The sequence below is a fragment of the Desmodus rotundus genome, chromosome 3 (genome assembly GCF_022682495.2).
Source record: "Desmodus rotundus isolate HL8 chromosome 3, HLdesRot8A.1, whole genome shotgun sequence".
Classification (NCBI taxonomy): domain Eukaryota; kingdom Metazoa; phylum Chordata; class Mammalia; order Chiroptera; family Phyllostomidae; genus Desmodus; species Desmodus rotundus.
In genome coordinates, this window is record NC_071389.1 from 26500058 (window position 1) to 26518568 (window position 18511).

Below are 18511 nucleotides of genomic sequence, written 5' to 3' on the forward strand. Positions count from 1 at the left end.
TCTAGGTACCCATTCTATAGAGATATCCCCACATGTTCCAGGGTAAATATGCAAGGAAGCTCCTCCTGGTAGCATCATCTGTAACAGTGGAATTTAGGAAGCTGAACTGCCATCAGTAGGAGGCTGATTATGCACAATATAGTCATTACAAAGATTAAGGCAGAGTGGTATTTACTGATGTGGGAAGATTTCCAAAATAAGTGAAATAAGTCCAATTATATAAAATAATATAATCTCATGTATGTGAAAAAGTGGTGTATGTTATATGTAATGTATAGTACACACAGTAGACATATACATCTACTCTATCTACATATACATAAGGCACACATCGTATGTATTGTGTGAAGAAAAACCTGGGGGGTGTCTTTGACTTTTTGCTTTAGACTTTCTAGATTGTTTGAAATTATTTTGCCTCAAGCACATATTACTTGTGACTAAAAACAATGTGTTTGTTTAAAAAATGAACAAATAATGATCGGCTCATATTCTGGGCCGGAGGAGGCTGGGGTGCTGGGGTGGGGGTCGATCCTGCTGACGGGGTGTGCCAGTGTTATGGCAGAGCTCCCAGCTGTAGCTCCTCACTAGGAAGAGGCAAAGGAGCAAGTCCCTCTGGACACTGCCCTCTAATGAGCTCTGCAGAACTCCCTGTCCTGGCCGCACTCCTGCTCTGTGGGGCATATCTGGACTTCATGCTTACTGATGTCCAACCTCTCTTCATCCTGCAAAGAAGAACAACTTTTTCCCAAGAGCCTTCTGTGTGGTTGAGTAGGTTGTTTAACCTTTCTGAGCCCCAACAGTGTGGAATGAGGCCAACAGAATAGAATGAGGTAAAAAAACGACACCCACCCCCAGAGCTGTTGTGAGGACTGAAGGAGACGTGCGCACCAAGCCCGCTGCCCACCAGGGTGCTCCGGAAGTGTTGCAGTTCCCTGCCCTCCTCCCTCAATCCAGCCTCACTGCCTTCCAGTACCTGTGAGGGACAAGGGGCGAGGAATGTGGTCTGGGCGACAAAGTTTAGAGAGTTCACAAGTTCATGGCTGAGCTGGGACTAGAGCTCAGAGCTCCCAACTCCAGCTCAGACTCTAGCCCAGGGCCATCTTTCAGCCTCAGCTCCCTGCTCAGGGCCAGGGAGCAGCCACTCACTCTGGCATTTCCTAATACCCACTCCGAGCCACAGTGGGATGGAGGTGGGGACGATGATGAATCAGGTTCTGTCCTCAAAACCTTACACTCTAGGGGTAAAGACTCCTCATCAACCCTGACGTGTGATGAAACAGGCCTTCCACAGGTGGAAAAGGGCCTGGGGAGGGCATTTCAGGCCAAATAAACAGCAGAGCCCAGGCACTGAGGCATAAGGAACATGGTGTACCAGGGGTGGCCGGAGTGGAGGCTGGGAAGCACCTAGAGGCTGCCCTGGACAAGGCTCTCTCCTCCTCGTCCCTGTGGTCATATTTCCCAACAAGAGCTCCTAGCTGAGCAGCTCGCAGGACAGGCACTTAACATCACCTGAGTTCATTCTCACAAAAGCCTGTGTTATGTCCATTTGATAGATGAGCAGAATAGGCTCAGAGTGGCTTCCTGTATTTCCCCTCTCTGCCAGGGGACACTCTGAGCCTTGGGCCTTTATCTGGATGTCCTCCCCAAGTTGACATACACACTACCCTTTCATTGCCACCAGCACCCAGGGCTTCCCAGACCCTGAGCTACTTGGCAGCACCTGTCATGCCACCTTGACATGTGTCTCTGCATTGCACACTGCAGGCTGGCCCAGCTCTCAAGTTCCAAATGTGTGCAGCTCTCCTCTCTCCAAATCAGCTGCGTAAGGGGTATAAGACATGGTTGTTGGCCCCCAACTCGCCCCAGCCAAACAGCACTGCGCTGTTTGCAATGTGCTCTCAGAAACCAGGTCTCATTTGAGTCCTTGTACATTTACCTCTGAAATTAGGTTTATTCTCCACATTGTACAGAGGAAAAAACAGGCCTAATGAGGCTTAGCGACTTCCTCTGCGTCCATGGCCACAAAGTGGCAACACCAGGTCTGGGACTCAGCTCTTGTTCCTCTCAGGCTCAGATCCTTGGCCAGCCCCAGCCTGGGAGGGGAAAGGTCTTGGATATACCAGAATGGGCGTGCTCACCCACCACTTACTGGGGTGTGACTTGGAGGAATAATTCGCTGTCTGAGTCCCAATTTCCTGACTTTTGGAATGGGGATGAAACTACCTAGCAGTGCTAATTTACATGGTTGGGTGGTAGTTAGAGAGGCTGGAAGAGAAAGAGCACCTACTGGGTGCTGTTAGGTCCCATCAGGCCTGCACACAGTAGGCACTCAGCAAATTCTGATTTAGTCCTCAATCAGCAGTAATTCTGACCCAGCATTTCTAACAGCAGGGTAGCATAAAATTAGTCAAGAATGGATTAAGGAATTCAAGAGGATTACTTAATAATCTGCTAAATGATTTAAGCAGCCTGGGAAAAGACTAGGAACAAACTATTAATTTAATTTATTCAACAAATGACTATTGAACACTGAGCTGAGCTGAAATGGTGGTGATGATGATGATGGTGATAGTGGTGATGATTATGGCAGCTGCTCTCTATTATTAAGAATCTACCATGGCACTGGCTGAGTAGCTCGGTTGGTTAGAACATTGTCCTGATACACCAAGGTTGCAAGTTCGATCCCTGGTCAGGCCATGTACAAGAATTAACCAGCCATGGCTGGTGTGGCTCAGTGGATTGAGTGCCAGCTGAACCCAAAGGTCACAGGTTCAATTCCCAGCCAGGGCACATGCCTGGGTTGTGGGCCAGGTCCCCAGTTGGGGGTATGCGAGAGGCAACGGATCCATGTATCTATCACACATTGATGTTTCTCTCCCTCTCTTTCTCCCTCCCTTCCCTTCTCTCTAAAAATAAATAAATAAAATCTTAAAAAAAAAAGAATTAACCAATGGACGTCTCTCTCTCTCTTTAAAAATCAATACATAATCTAGAGTCTTATCATGTCAGCCTTGTAAGGCTGATATTCCCTGGAAAGAATGTATTCCATCTGATAGGAGAGGTGCTAGTCTGGGAGAGGCAAATGGGGCACCCAGAGCACAAGTTTAAGGAGGCACTTGCTGTTAGGACTCCTACGACACTGGTCTTACCCTACTCCCCACCCCATGTTTGTGCGGGGACACTAGGATGTACCTCCCAGTCCCAAAGATCCAGCCCAGGTATAAAAATGAAATGAACAGAACCAAGGGAGGTAGGTTGCTTTAAGGAGGTAGCCCCAGGGAAGAGTGAGAGATACCTGTTGAATCTATAGGAAGCTGGTGTGATTACAAGCATATTCCTTTTTATTGCACATTGCTTTATTGCATTTCACAGATGTTGCGTTTTTTTATAAATTGAAGGCAAATAAAAAGATTGTATCTCACTTCATCGAGGTGGTCTGAAACTGAACCCACAGTATACCTGTGCCGTAGGAGAACCAAGACTCAGAAGGTTGGCTTGCTTGAGGTCTGGCAGCTGGTAAGAGCTGCTTCTGGAACTGGACCCTGAGGCTGTTAGAATACAAACCTCAGGAAGGACACTCTATCCACCTCCCCTCTAGCTGGGAGGGTCAGGGTCCTCCATAGTGTCAGGGATTCAGGGGTCCAGGTGGTGGACTGCCCCAGCCTTACCTTCTCTGCTGTCCACCTTGTCAGCAGCCCCTCTAGGAGGGATATGGGGTGGGAAATAACTCAGCAGCTGGACTCTCTCTTCTACCTGCCCCCTAAACTCTAGAAAGAGGCAGGTGTTGGGTTTTCATTGTAAAATCCCTTCCATAGGAGAGCACCTCAGAGTTTAACACCTGCTTACCAACCCATCCCTGAATTTGCTCCTCACTTGCTGGGAGGCTTAATGCCTTGTTAAATAGCAGGTCAGACATATTAGCCCCATTTTACTGGTAGAGAAACTGAGGCCCAGAGAGAAGAGAATCAGGACAGTGTCCAGTCCTGCCTCTCAGTTTCTGTCTTTGTTCTGGGGTCCTGTTCCAAGCTGGGACAAACACTGGCCTTTTTGAGCCCAGAGCTCAGGCCAGTCTCTTTCCAGAAGCCTCTCTGCCCTTCCTCCCCATCCTGTCCCAGAAAGCCCCACTATCTTAGGGGACACCTTTATTCATTTGCCAAACACTCCTGTCACCCGTCCCACGCCTGTCCTGCTGGCTCCAGAGCTGGTGCCGACACAGTGCACTTTGGGTGAACTCACAGGCTGGAGGGAGAATTATGTTAACAAGCTTGAGTGCAGCCCCACCACTGGGGATACAAGGTCTCGGCTCTGTGTTCAGTTCCAGAGTCTCTGGAATTCCTTCTTTCCTCTCCGGCCCCACGGCCCCATCCTAACCCAATCCTCGGAGTCTCTGACCCAGTCTCCTTCCTGCCTCAGTCTCTCTTCCAGCCTTTCTCCTACATCCCTGAGTACCTAGGGATCTTTCCAGAGAGTCAACAGCAGAGGGTGGCCAGGAGCTCACACTGGTGATCAGGATTGAGGCCAAATCCTGCCAGGCCTGGGCAAGCTCCAGGTCCCTCATCTGTTGAATGGGGACTGTGCTTACATCACAATGTTGCTGCAAAGCTGTTTGGACCTCGTCGCTTCTAGACACCCATGACCTCTCTGTATATGCCGTGCCTCCCTGCCTTAGAGTGGGCCCTTCACCGGCATGTCACCTTCTCCAACTCCTAAAGATGTACTCATAGCTCAAGACTGTTCTCCATATCAAATGTCACTACCTCCCTAACCCTGAAATGACCCCATCCCCAACCAGCTGAAACTGTTCCCTCCTTTGAGTTTAGTTGTTGGGACGTCCTGTTTTCTCACACTCTTCCTTGTACCAGCATGAGTTGATGTCCAGGTTTGTCACCGCCCCCTGTCCTCCCGACTCCCACCTGAACTGTGACCCCATAAGGGCACGTAAGAGTTGGCACAGGGACTGGCATAGAGCTAACACCAGTCTGTAGACTAGTCATCGCTATCATTTATGGAGGGCTGCCTCGGTGTCTGGCATTGTGCTAACGGCCTCACGTTGCATTTGGTCCTCACACCCACCTGAGGCCGGGACCATCTCTCTCTGAGAACACAGCCTCAGAAATCTGGATGAATGGACAGGAAGAGAGACATGGCTCAAAGCCAGAGTTTTCTGAATCCTCATGTTCCACCCAGCTCCCTTTTAACCTTTTGTGCTGTCTTCTTCCAGCAACAGGTGAGGGCAGCTTCACCAAGCCCTCCCAGGAGCTGGGAAACCCAACGTCGGTGCCTTTGGGTTACCCTGCCACCAGGCGGTGGCAGCCTCTGCCTTCCAGATTATGACATAACAATTGCACGACTCAGATAATTTTGAAAGAAACTGTCAATTTCCTTTCCTGGGCACTACCAGGGCTGTGGCCTCCATCCCACCTGGGGGTTCCCCAACAGCCTCAGGACTCTAGAAGCCAAATATAGTCAAGGGTTGGAGAGATAAGGAAATAAAAATGCAAGGCTGTAAAGTGACCCAATTTTATTTTGGTTTTTGAGGCCAGATGGGGCATTGCTCCACTCTGCAGGGGGACTGTATGTACAATCTTCTCCTCCCCAAGGTGAGAGGCCCAGGCAGAGGCAGTGAAGGCCCCAGTGGATGGGCAGCTCCAGGGACCCAGTGACCACAGTGGGTTGCACAAGGATGGGGGGGGGGGAATCAGGCAGAGGACTGGAATGGCTCAGATGGGGGGGATGAAGGAGAGTCCCAGAGGAGAGGACATAGAATCCAAGAATGTGGTGTCAGAAAGGGGGTCCAGTGCCCTTTTTACCGCTGAGGCTCTGGGTCAGAGAGGTGATGCCAAACTGTCATCTTGCAGGAGGCAGGGCCAGAGGTGACGCCAGGTGTCCCAGCCGATGTTAACTCCGTCCGATAGCCCGCTGCCTCCACCCTCACGGAGGGTGCGTGCGGGGCCCAGGTGTTGGCTGCGCAGTCTGGCGGGCAGTCAGAATCCGTTCTCCTCTCGGGCACCCCAGGTAGGCGATGGGCCTTGCTCAGCAGCTCACAGAGCCGGCCGGCGGCGCCGACCCCAAGTCCGTGAAGCAGTCAAACTCGCTCTGGCCCAGAAAGAGCTCCGGCAGGTCGCGCACGCGGTGCAGCTCGAGCTCCTGCTCCAGCGACGTCAGCGCCTCCTCGTCGATGAGTTCGGCGTCCACGCCTCCCAGGGCGTTCACAGGCGGCGGCGGGGCCGGGGCTCCTGGGGCCGGCTGCAGGGCCGGGGGACCTACCGAGGCACCGGGGGGCGCGGTTGCGCGGCCAGGGTATAGCGTAGCCACCGGCTGCAGGTGCGCGCTGCCGGCAGCCGGCGGCGGCACGGCCGCAAAGGGCTGGAAGGCAGGCGGAGGCCCGAAGGCCCCGCACGCCAGGGCTCCGAGTGGAGGCGGTGGCGGGCCCAGCAGAGACCCCCGCTGCCGCAACCCGCTGTCCATGCCCGGGCCAGCATATGGCTGCAGCGTCCGGAACGCCTGGGGGCCATGGGCGGGCACGGCGGGCACAGCGGGCGGTGGTCTCTGCACCAGGCGGTAGCCCTCGGGGAGCATCAGGTGGTCGGCCATGACGGCGGGCTGGCTGCCTGCGGGACGACAGGCGGATTGTCAGCACAGGCGTCCACCCAACCTCGGCTAGCTGTCCCTCTGCAGCGAGAGATCCCGTTCCCGTGCCCTCCCCACAACCCAGCCGGACAAAGGAAAACCAAACTGGACTAGAGCTTCTGCCTAGCCCAAGACGCACCGAACTCAAGTGCTCCCCTGCGCCCCGTGGCCGCAACTCGCGGCAACGAGAAAAACGCACTCCTACCAGCTCAGGTTCTGAGACCGCCGCGCCGCTCTCGGGCCTCCGGGGACTTATATCCAGAGGCGGGGCCACCCTGCTCCCGTGCGCTCATTGGCTGGATGAGACCCTCCTGGGAGCACCGTGCCACGCCTCCAGGAGGTCTCAGCCCCGCCCCTGTCGGAGCTCCGCCCTTTGGACCCCCGGCAGCGCTGCTGCCTAGGAGTGCTGGTTTTTTGGCCAGAGTTGGGTGCTTTTCAAGGGGCTTGATCTTAATGTCCTAGGCTTAGCCTCGGTGTTGGCTGGGGTCAAGCTTGAACTGACCAGAGGTAGAGGTGGGATGGCCAGAGGTTTAGGCTCCCAGAGCTGCAGGATCACAAGACCAGTCTCTTAATTTTTCAGGTTGAGATCGGGGCTCAGTAACAGAAGGGGTTTCCTTGGAAATACACAGCAGAGCCTTGACAGAAGCGACACTCGAATCCAGGCCTTGCGATGGCCATTACGACCACTTTAGCAGTGCAGGGTCCTCCAGGAGGTCAGCTGCCTGTCCCCATAACCCCAGGGAGACAGCTGCCCCTTCTCTGGTTCTCACTCACTTGTCTGTGGAAGCATGTACTGAGTTGTTATTAAAGTAATTTATGGGCATGTCTCCTTGAAGGACTTGTTCAGCCTCGTGACCTCAGCACTTGGCCCAGAGCCTGGCCCAGAGCAGGCTTGTGTAAAAGTTAGGTAAGTGAACAAACGATGGAATAAATTGCCACTCACTCTCCTGAGCTTCAGTTTCTTCATCTATAAAACGGGGACAGCAGCAGCACCGACCCCACTGGGTAATGAGGCCATGTGTGTAGAGTGCCCGGCACAATGCCTGATCCATAGTAGGTGCTCAAAAATGTATCTCAAATGAATGAAAGGCTGGTTGTAATTCTGTCCCTGGAGGTCTGAGTCGGGATGTTGTACCTTTCCCAGATAACAATAATAATGTAAATGAATGTTTAGAGTGCTCTGCATTCTGCAAGCTTCTTGCTGAGGCCAGGGCGTGGATTGTCAGCCCCATTTTTCAGATGAGGAGCCTGAGTTAGCATGTGAATTGTCCTCAGAGCAGCTGGAGTCTCTCCCGGGGGCCAGGACATAGCCTCCCTGAACCTTGCTCTCCAGAGTTTGCCACTCCTCCCCTCCCTTCGTTGGCTCCCCTCCCCTGGTAGTGGCCTTGGGACTTCCTGGAACTTGGGTTTATCCAGGTGGTTCGGAGAGGAGAGCCCTAGAGTGAGAGTCCAGAGACCCTAGTTCTGATTGTAGCGCCACCACCTGAAGACAGTGTGACCTTTGGGTGTTGGGAGGAGGGTGTCATTCGGTTCCTAGGGCCTCAGCTTTCTGCTCAGGGAAAGGGAGGTTGGGATCCCTGCCTTGTCACCCTGAGAGCTTGTGGGAAGGTCACAAGTGACCGTGGGTACGATCACACTTTTTGCAAAGTGTAAAAGCTGCACACTGGAGTTGATTGTCCTGAGTTTCTCTCCAATTAAGGCTTCACACTGAAATTCCTAAACCCAGCCAGCCACACCTCAGACTCACCTGAGGTGTGTGGGGGTGGAAGGGGAGGGGGCTTTGAAAAGTAAGGAATCTCTGGCCCCACCCAAACCTCCTGACTCAGACTTTCTGAGGGTGTTTGGAATCATAAGAATTTGTACTTTTAAAAAGCAACCCTGTTATTCCAACCTAGCTGGTTGAGGACACCAACATTGGGGAGCCATTGCGCCACTATAGTTTTCCTTGTTTAAAAAAAAGTCATGTGTGTAAATAATGTTTAAAAAGTTTTTTCATTTAGTCAACAAGTATTTCTTGAGCAACTACCCTATGCCGGGCAGTGATCAGGTTTCAGGATCAAGGAATTCTTCAAGAATCTGATGAAAACTACAGATACCACGGTCACAAACTATCGCGTAGCAGCCCCCGGGGAGGGGGGAGAGGTCCGTGGGGCAGCTCAGGAGTCCCTGGAGTCTGGGTTAAGAACCTCTCCTAGGTCCTTGGGGACATATAGCTAACAACAAGCTAAGTAAAATAATAATGACCCACATGTTAGAGCGTGGTGGGTACTATGGGAAAAAGGGAGAACTAGAGCAGGGAGGAGACTGGGGGCGCAGAGGGTAGGTTGCAGTACTGCACAGGATGGTCGGAGTAGGCCTCACTGAGAACATTTAGTCTGAGCAAAGCCTTGAAGGGGGAGGGGGCATTAGTCGTGTGGTGTCTGGGCCAGCGTGGTCCCAGGAGAGGGAACGACAGGAGTGTGCCTGTGAGATTGTGGTACCAAGGACCTTCTTAGAAATGAACATTCTGGGACCCCACCCCAGACTGAATCAGCTTCTGAACCAGTAGCTGGGCTGGGACTCAGCTATTTGCATTTTAATAAGGCCTACAGGTGACTCTGAGCCCCTGAGTTAGGGTAATACCTCAAGGCAGGTGTAAGAGCCAGGGGGAGTGTAGCTGGAGCAGCAGGAGACTGGGGGCGGGGTGTGAAAGAGCAAGGAAGATTGTGCAGGGCCTTATGGGACCCTGTAAGCACTTCCGCAGAGGAGTGACATGATCTGGGTTATGCTGAGACAGCATTGCTCTGGTCAGACCCCACTTGTTCTCAGAGTTTCCGTGAATGGCTTCCTTACTCTGCCGTGGACAGCCGAGGCACATTCATTTCTCGGGGCTCCTGCTGGTCCCTCTGCCTGGAATGCTCTTTCCCAGACATCCACATAATTCACCCCTTCACTTTGTTCTGATCTCTATTTAAAACTCACCCCCTCAGAGAGACTTTCCATGCTCAGCTCTCTCCATCCCCTCCCCCTGCTCTGCTTTTCTTCTATCACCGTTATTTCAAAGAACATCTCCTCGCCAGCATCTCAGCTCCCTGAGAGCAGAGGCCTTGAATGCCTTGCACGGAATGTTCTGCCCAGTATTTCTAAGGCATCAGAACAGTGCTGGGCACATAGCAGGGACTTCAGTATCTGTTGAATGAATAAATTAAGCAGAGCAGAAGTTATTGTCCTCTTTGACAAAGAAGGAAACTGAGGCCTTGGCACAATTCAGGAAGTTGGCTGGGGTCCCCAGGTGTGTGGCGGAGCAAGGTCAAAAGCAACAACGTTTGCAGTCCTTAGAGCACAGATCTCCCTGCTGATCCAAGCTGCTTTCATCTGAAGCCACTTTGTGAGCCCATTGGGTTTGGGATGGGGCAGGACAAGCCCTTGAGTCCACCTGGCATGAGTTGACAGGGCCGGAGTAGTGCTCGGCCCTGGTGGGCGCTGATAGGACCTAGGGACGGTTTTGTACCACCCAGGGGGGATGCAGTTCTTCCTGCTCTTTCCTTATGCCCAGTCCCCTTTCTTGAGAACATACAGAAGGATCCACCTCAAGCAGCTTCTTCTTCTTCCAAAGACCACAGGCCCTGGTCGGCAGGATCTCTTGGGTTTCACTCTCGCCGACAGGCCCACTCGGGGAACCAAGACAAAGCAAGGCTCCGACAGGGCTCAGTAAACAGTCGTCCATGGATTGACGAAGACCGGAAGGCTCAGGAGAGGTGCCTTGCTCTAGAAACTCTAAGAAGTCCCTGGCTGAGCCTCTCCCACCCCAGCAGCTTGGCTAACTTGGCAGGTAAACCTGGAGACTGCAGTGAGACCTGGTGTCCAGGCTCTGACGGACGGACGAAGTTCATCTCTTTGCAATTTTTCTGTAGAGTACAGAGGAGGGGAGAAGTTTCTACTAGATCCCCTAGGGGTCATATCCTCCAAAAGCTCCCCCCAATGATAATTTGCTCCACTGTACCTGATACTCATATGACAAGAATGAAGTGACAGTGCCAGGTAGTAACAAAAAAAGTATTGGCTAACGTTTATTGAATATTTACTATACACCAGACATGAGCTGGCTGATTGCCATGTGTTACCTTATTTAATCCTCACAAGAAACCTATGAGTAGTTACTTCTATCATTCCCATTTCAGAGAAGGAAACGGGGACTCAGAGAGGAAGCGACTTGCCCATGTATCTAGTAATGGAGGGAAGGACTGTAGCCGCCCCACTAGTTGTCTCCCGATAGTTCACTCTCTCTTTCTTCTCTACCAGCGTGCCAGGTAAGCTTTACCCCAACAGCTCCACCTGTTTCCCTTGGCCGGAACCCTCTCTTCCCTCACAGCCATATCTGCTTTGCTGAGTTCCTTCACCTCCTTCAAGTCTCTGTTCAAATATGACCGTTCTTTTATCCTGACTCTCCTATTCCATTGTAGTGGTTTCCACAAATGTCCAGAAATTCTTTGATACTCCTCCTTAAACTCCCCTCTCCTTAAATGTGGGCTGGACATAGTGACTCACTTAGAACAAATAGAATATAGCGGAAGGGATGGTGTTGTTTCCACATGGATTTCTCCTCTCTCTCGAATCACTTTCTCTGGTGAAGTGGAGACATTCAGAGAGCCCTATAGAGATGCCCACATGGCAAGGAACCAAGACTTCTTGCCAACAGCCAGTGAGGAACTAAGGCCTTTTGCTGACAGCCGTGTGTGTGAGCCATCTCGGAAGCGGACTTTCCAGCCCCAGTCAAGCATTCAGATGACTGTGCCCCAGCTGACGTCTCCTTTGCAACCTTGTGAGAGCCCTTGAACCAGAAAGACGTAGCTAAGCCATTCTTAGAATCCTGACCCACAGAAACTAAGATAATAAACATTTGTTGTTTTAAGCTGCTCAGTTTTAGGGTGATTTGTTACACAGCAACAGATAACTAATACATTTATACAGCAACTGATCCCTGTTCCATCTCTCAAATGGGCCTGACTTTGCTCGACGTTTTGTGTTTTTCTAAGCATTTATTGTTTTCTAAGACATTAAACAATTCACTTGCTTTGTATACTTGTTTATCTCCCCACCACTAGGAGTCAGCTCCAGGAGGGCAGGGCGCTGTGTCTGCCTCATTTATTGGTTTATCCCAGCATCTAGAGCAGTGCCTGACATATACCGTATTTCATTAAACATGAGATAGTATCGATATAAGAGGGTTCTTATTTTGGAAAAGTTAAAATGTAAAAACAGAATTCATGGACCTGAGGATCAGTAAAATATGGCTGGAGGAACTCAATGAGTATCAGAATAGAGAATGACAGAATGCTGATGTGTGGAGGGCAGCAATGTGCCCAGACAAAAGTTAGACACATTCCTGGCCAATGAGATGTGAGCAGAAGAGGTTGGGTGGGGCTTCCTGGAAAGCTCATTTTTTAAAAAGTTCTTTAAAAATAGATGCAATTATGCAGAATAGGTAAATCCACAGAGACAATACAAAGGTTGTGGTTTCCAGGGGTGGGAGGGGAGCGGAGAATGGGAACAACTGCTTCATGGGTGCAGCGTTCCTTTCGGGGTGAGAAAAATGGTTTGGAACTAAACAGTTGGTGGTTGCACAACATTAAATATATTAAATGCCACTGAATTGTTAATTTTTAAATGGTTAATTTTATGTTATATGAATTTCACTTCAATTAAAAAAAACAAACAAACCAGGTGGATTTAGCCAGCACTCACTTTTTTGTGCTTTGCCTTTTGTCCTTTTCTGCCAGGGATGAGAGTGTGATGCCTGGAGGGATAGCAGCCATTTTTTCAGCATGGGGTTGGGGAGAAGCTGGCATTTATAGAGCGCTTAACATGTACTGATATTCTTTTAATCTTTATATATATATCAGCTTGCTTAATCTTTATTTATTGTATCTTCCTTATAAGGGAGGTGGTTATTCTCATTTTCTAGATGAGAAAACTAGTATAGAGAATAAAAATAATAGCACATGCTAAGGATGGCAGAGTGGAATTTGGGAAGAGCCTGTGCCCTCCGTGTACCACGGAGCCTCTGCAGCAGTCCTGGATGACCTACTTTGGTCTTTTTACTATTTGAAAAATAAAAAACATGCCTTACTTAGTCGAGTAGTTAGGTTTGTATTCCATGCATCCTGGATTCAAAGCTAAGTGTGTGTAACTTCCGTGTGCGTGCACTTCACCTTTATGCTCTCCTAGCCTGCAATCAGTTCCCAAGTGCTTTTTGGACCCTGTGATCCCACTAGCTGGTGATCATCTTGAGGGTCGTGATGGGGCCTCCTTCCAGTCTGTACTACAGAGTGCGGTGTGATGTCGGGATTGGCAGGTTGAGTCAGGGAAAGGAGCCTGAGTGCAGGAAGGGAGACGGTCTCAGGAGTGGGGCAGACGGCAAACATTCCATGAGGCTGGCAGTGGAGGAAGAGGTCAGCGAGCCTTCTCAGCTGGGCAGGATCTGGGCAGGTGAAGTCAAGGAAGTGACCTTCCTCAACAAAGAGCACAGCTTTGAAATGAAAGCACCAGGGCATGAACGTACAGGGTGAAGTTCAGGAAGTGTACCAGGTGGCTGGGTGGGGCAGGAATAATGATCATTTGTGTGTGGAGAGGGAGGGATCAGGCCTTCGCTGTGAAGGCCCATGACTGTTCGCACTGAAAACCGTCTCTGCACACTTTCCACCTCTCCTCACATCAACCCGAGAAGAAGAAAAATCAGGAGGTGTTTCACCCATTTTATAGAAAGGAACTGAGCTAGAGAGAGGTGGATCATTTGGCTAATGCTGCATAGCGAGCAAGCTGCAAGGGTGGGACTTGAACCTGGGTCGCTGAATTTCGTGTCCTGCTCTTGCCTGCTCAAGCAAGGGATTGTTACTGACCGTGGGCAGGGAAGGGAGAGTGATGTCCTCCTATTGAACTTTCTTTCCCGCCAGTGGGAAGGAAAGGGTGGATTTGGGGTAAACTGCTGGGGCATGGCAACAGACCCACTCATTTATTCATTCATTCATTCATTCGTTCATTCATTCAACAAGTACTTACTGAGCTCCTACTGTGTGCAGGCACTTTCTGACATCATGGAGCTTACAATTTAGTGACAACAGAGACAAGAACCAAACACAATTACAAACTGTCAAGGCTAGGAAAGAAATAAGTAAGGTAATTGGAACATACTTTAGCAGGAGGGGTCAGGGCTGGCCTCCCAGACAGGTGACATTAGGTGGAACGTGATGGAGATGAGAAGCCAGCTCTGCAAAGAACAGGGGAAGATGTTCCGGGCAAGAAGCAGCTTGTGCAAAGACTCAGGCGGGGACGAGCTGGTGGGTTTGAGGAACTGTCTACAAAGGCCCTGAGGCTAGAGGTCGGTGAGCTTAGGGTCAGCAGTCAGACAGGGAATCATGGGTCAGGTCACGTGGGCACTGGGGCTGAGTCGAGGGGATGTGTTTCAAATGGGATGGGAAGCCACTGGAGCCAGGAGGTCCTCTCCCCTGGAGGACCTCACCAGGATGGGAGCCCTGCGACCCTGTGGAAGAGGGCGACTAGGAGGGATGGAGAAGCTCAGCCCTTATAGTGGAGTCATATTTAATAAGGATGAGGGCATTAAGTTCTAAAATCATCAGGTAAGGCAAAAAGCACATGTAGTCCTTAAGAATCCCCTGTGAGATTTATTACATTTACATCCTTATAGTAATAGGTATGTTTGTATATACTACATATGCTAATACACAGTATGAAAAATCATATATAAAAAGACATTTATCTAATACATAATTTAGCATTACTCTTAAACACGTAAAAGGAGAGGCAAAGGCGAGTTGACTAGTGACCGTATGTGTTTGCACGAGGCTTCTGGTACTGGACGACGTCGGCGTCCTGCCTGGACCCCTTTCCTGGCTGGCACACCACCTCCCAGTTGTCGGGATGTTGGCTGATAATAGTCACAGTCGCACCCCTCTCTTGAGGCTTGCCCTCAGCCAGATGGAAGCCTCCCCGGCCCCACCCCGCCAATCCTGGGGACAGACTGGTGAGGGCACAATAGACTGGTCCCCTTGTCTCAAGGTGAGACTGACTCTGTGGGGCAGGTAGTGCTGAGAGCCCAGAGCTCCCTGCGGGCCAGGCTGGGACCTTTATACCTGCCCACGCCCTTCTCTTCCTCACTTCTCTCCTGAGAGCTCTGCTTTGGGGAGTCTGACCTAAGACCCTCCCTGGAAAGGCATGCCTGTCAGATGCTAGGCTGCTGATGTTGGCTGACTTATTCAATCCTCACAGTAACTCCTGGGGGAATCTGCTTGGATCATGGTGACATTTCTTCTTTGAGAAGTGTCCCCCTTCCTCACTTTACCTGGGGGGGTCCCCAGGTATGCTCGGTGACCCGCTTTTGTGGGACACAGCCGCCTGTGCCGTAGACCGGAGTGGCGGACCTTAGGCCCAAGCTGGGCCAGATTCGTTCTCCTAGGAGTTTGAAGTTGGCACTGAAAGATAGCAGCCAGACTGAATGAGGCTGGGGCCGTCACACATAAACCTATGTGTGAGCCATGGGGCAGCCAGCTTTTGCCACAGGCTCCAGATAAATGGAAAAAGCCTGTCTTCAGAGGGGGAAAAATGAGGCAAGCAAGGAGGGAAAATAAAGGAGAGGAGAGAGGGGCAGGGAGTCCTGCTGAAGTTCTGATAGCTTTACAGGTGCGGTGCCAGGCTCGCGTGCCCTCTGCCCTGGAGTTTTGCTTCAAGTAGTTCAAGAGACAGAAACAATGTTGGCTAAGATGGGGAGTTTTGTTTCCGTTTTGTAGATGATGAGAGGGATGCTCAGGAAGAATAAATCACCAGCTTATGGGAACAGAGCCAGAAACTGATGCAGCTAGAACTCACGGCAGAGTCCAGGTCTCTCCTTGAATCCTTGCTCTGCCTTTCCCGTGCTCATGCCTGCCCACTGGGAACAGGGCCCTGGGCATGTGGAGGCTGCATCTCTGAGCATCCCAGCTCTGGACTGGCAGAAGTTCTTTCCTTGGACTCAGAAACCCCCAAGCTGCCTTAGAAGACAGCAAGGGTGTCACCTCACCCTGGAAGTTGCTACTTTGACCTAACATCCACGAGTGGCCTGTGCTCAGCTTTGTAGCCAGGCTCAAAGAATGGCCTGAGAGCCCTTGACCTTCCTCCTGAGGATGCCCTTGCCCTTTGATTGCTGTGTCACCGGGACTCTGAGACCCTGTACATCTGTGGGAAGGGGAGTTTAGCTTGAACGGCATTTCCTCAGCAGCATCATGTATCCCTTAAGATTCAGGCTGATAAACGAGTCAACGCTGAGTCCAAACCAGACATGATTAATCATTTCCTCCTCCACGTTGCTGCTGCTGCTGCTGCTGCTGCTGCTGCTGCATCTGCATCCTGTGTCTGAGTCATTTCCCCATCCCTAGCAGCTAACATGGTGCCTAGCACAAAGTAGATATGGGGGCACATTTGCTGAATGAATGGCATTAAATCTTACATTGGTGGATGTTGTGTCCACTCAGTCCCCTTGACAACTCTTGAAGCAGCATGAGCGGGGGGCCAGCGTTGACTCTGTGATGTGGGAAGGACCAGGAGGGAGCAGTGTGTGTTCTTCAGACACTCAGGAGTCCTTGACTTGGTTCCAGCTCTGACCCTTTGGGTCTTGAAATCTCAGGCAGGTTATTCCTCCTCTGAGCCTCAGTTTCTCTATCTATAAGATGGAGATAATCTTAATAACAACTCTCTGGCCGCACAATCAGGAAGATTAAGTGCAATAACACACCTAAAATTTCCAACACGGCCTAACACAAAGTAGGACGTCAGCAAGTACTAATTTTCTCCAGTTGGGTATTTCCCACAGTTCTTGGCATATGGCAGACCTTCAGTAAATGCTAGGTCACCTTCAAGCCATCCTGGACCAAGCAGCCCAGGTCAAGCTGCCCGCTGCCTGCAACTGCATGAATGGGCCCAGGGGAGCCCCGCAGAGCCCAGCCCAATTGTAGCATATAGGATCAGGAGCTAATAAATGCTCAATGCTTTAAGCCCCAAGTTTGGAAGTAGTTGTTACCCAGCAAAAGCTTACTGAGACAAACAATGAAGTTATAGGAAGGGCTGGGATGCAGCTGGCCTTTAGGAGCAACTGGCACCAGAACTCTTTCTCCCTTGTCTTTGCTTATTTCTGAGCAATACTTTTTTCCTCTGTCACAGCACACTGATTTTCTTCATGATGTAGAAAACATGGCTGAGTTTTATACCTTGCCCCTTCAGCTACTGGAGAAAAATGGACTTCCTTCTCTGCCTCCCAGGTCTAAAACCCCCTGGGAGAAGGCTCCTTGGCCCAGCTCAGGGCAGGTACCCCCTGCCCCTCCCCCAGTCGACTAGTGATGGGTGGGGAGGGCAGGCTCACGAAATACATCCTAGATGACACATGCTGAGTGCGACCTGTGCTAAGCTCTGTTTTAAGGCTTAACGTGTATTAACTGACATCATCCTCATAACATAACAATCCTAGCTGAGCTGTTATTATCTCTACTCTGAGGTGAGGAGACTGAAAACTGAGGCACACAGAGCTGAAGTAACTTGTTCAAGGTCACATGGCCAGAAAGAAGTGCGGCCAGGAATCGTGCCAGGCCTGCCTGACTCCAGAGCTCACACCCTCACCAGCCCCACTGCCTGCCTCTCCTACTGAGCTCCTGGAGGGGAGCTCAAGGGTTGAGGGGCAGGCAGGGTGGAGGCCCTCTTAGGAAGGAACTAGATTGTTTAGCCCAGAGAAGGGAAGCCTCTCGGGGCCCTTAAATCATACTGCCTTCAGATCTCTAAATGGCTGTCCTTGGCAGTGAGAGTGCAAGTTCTGGGTGACCCCTGAAAACAAATCTAGGGCCAGTGGGCGGTAGGCAGACGTCACCAGGAGTGGGTTTCCATTCAGTGGAAGAAAGTTCTTCAGCCAGAGGGGTGGAGGATGGTATGGGAGCCTCTGGAAGTGTGAGTGCCTTGTTGCTGGGAGTTGGAGGAGCCCCCTTGCCAGGGGCGGGGGTGGTAGTTGCCAGGATTCCTGCCATCTCTTCTCCGCGGGTGCAGCCTGGGCAGGACAAGTGGAAGGGGTGCAGTGGGTAGGAGGCTGAACTGGGAGTGGGGGCCGTGGTCCGCAGATCTTTGGATCAGTAAACCATTCCCTTTCAAATTTTAGGAGCAGAGGTTAAGGTGGCCAGTTTTTTATTTCACTAAGTCCAGACACACAAAACAACCTAACCAGCTAGCCAAACCATCCCGAAGCAAGCTACCAGCCACTTCACCGCTCCATAGAAGGAAAGACCATTTTTTTAACACCAAAAAATCCAACTGAACAATATCTTAGATTGAACTATTGTTTTCTCTCGATAAAGAGCAGTTGACAAAGGTGCATCAACATAACAAAAAAAAGACTACATTAACCATTTTGAAGGCAGAAAATTAGGGCATAACACTTTGTCTTACATGATTATGTGCTAATATGACTAGTTTCTTTGTTTCTTTGTGTGTCTGTTTTTTAAAGATTTTATTTATTTATTTCTAGAGAGAGGGGAAGGGAGAAAGAGAAGGAGAGAAACATTGATATGTGAGAGAAACATCAATCGGTTGCCTCTCACTCACCCCTAACTGGGAACCTGGCCCACAACCCAGGCAAGTGCCCTGACAGGGAATCGAACTGGTGACCTTTCATTTTGCAAGCTGGCGCTCCATCCACTGAGCCATACCAGCCAGGAATTTCTTTCTTAGTGTTTAATATTTAATAGCACAACTGACCAAGGTCCCAGATGTGAAGTTCCCATGTTCAGAAAACCGGGGGTGGGAGGGAATCACTCTATAAACTAACTATGAAGTGTGTGATAAGAAGAACACATGCTTACAATATAAAACCTGT

The 18511-nt window shown here is 50.7% G+C and overlaps 1 protein-coding gene across 1 annotated transcript; it reads right to left on the bottom strand.

Annotated features, from left to right (window-relative positions):
• Positions 1 to 5506: 5506 nt before the first annotated feature.
• CITED4 (Cbp/p300 interacting transactivator with Glu/Asp rich carboxy-terminal domain 4) lies at positions 5507 to 6884 on the bottom strand. Its single transcript, XM_045190371.2, has 2 exons — positions 6770 to 6884; positions 5507 to 6611 (listed from the first exon to the last, which is right to left on the bottom strand). The coding sequence occupies exon 2, from the start codon at positions 6592 to 6594 to the stop codon at positions 6034 to 6036; it is 561 nt and encodes a 186-aa protein (XP_045046306.2). The 5' UTR covers positions 6595 to 6611; positions 6770 to 6884; the 3' UTR covers positions 5507 to 6033.
• Positions 6885 to 18511: the final 11627 nt, after the last annotated feature.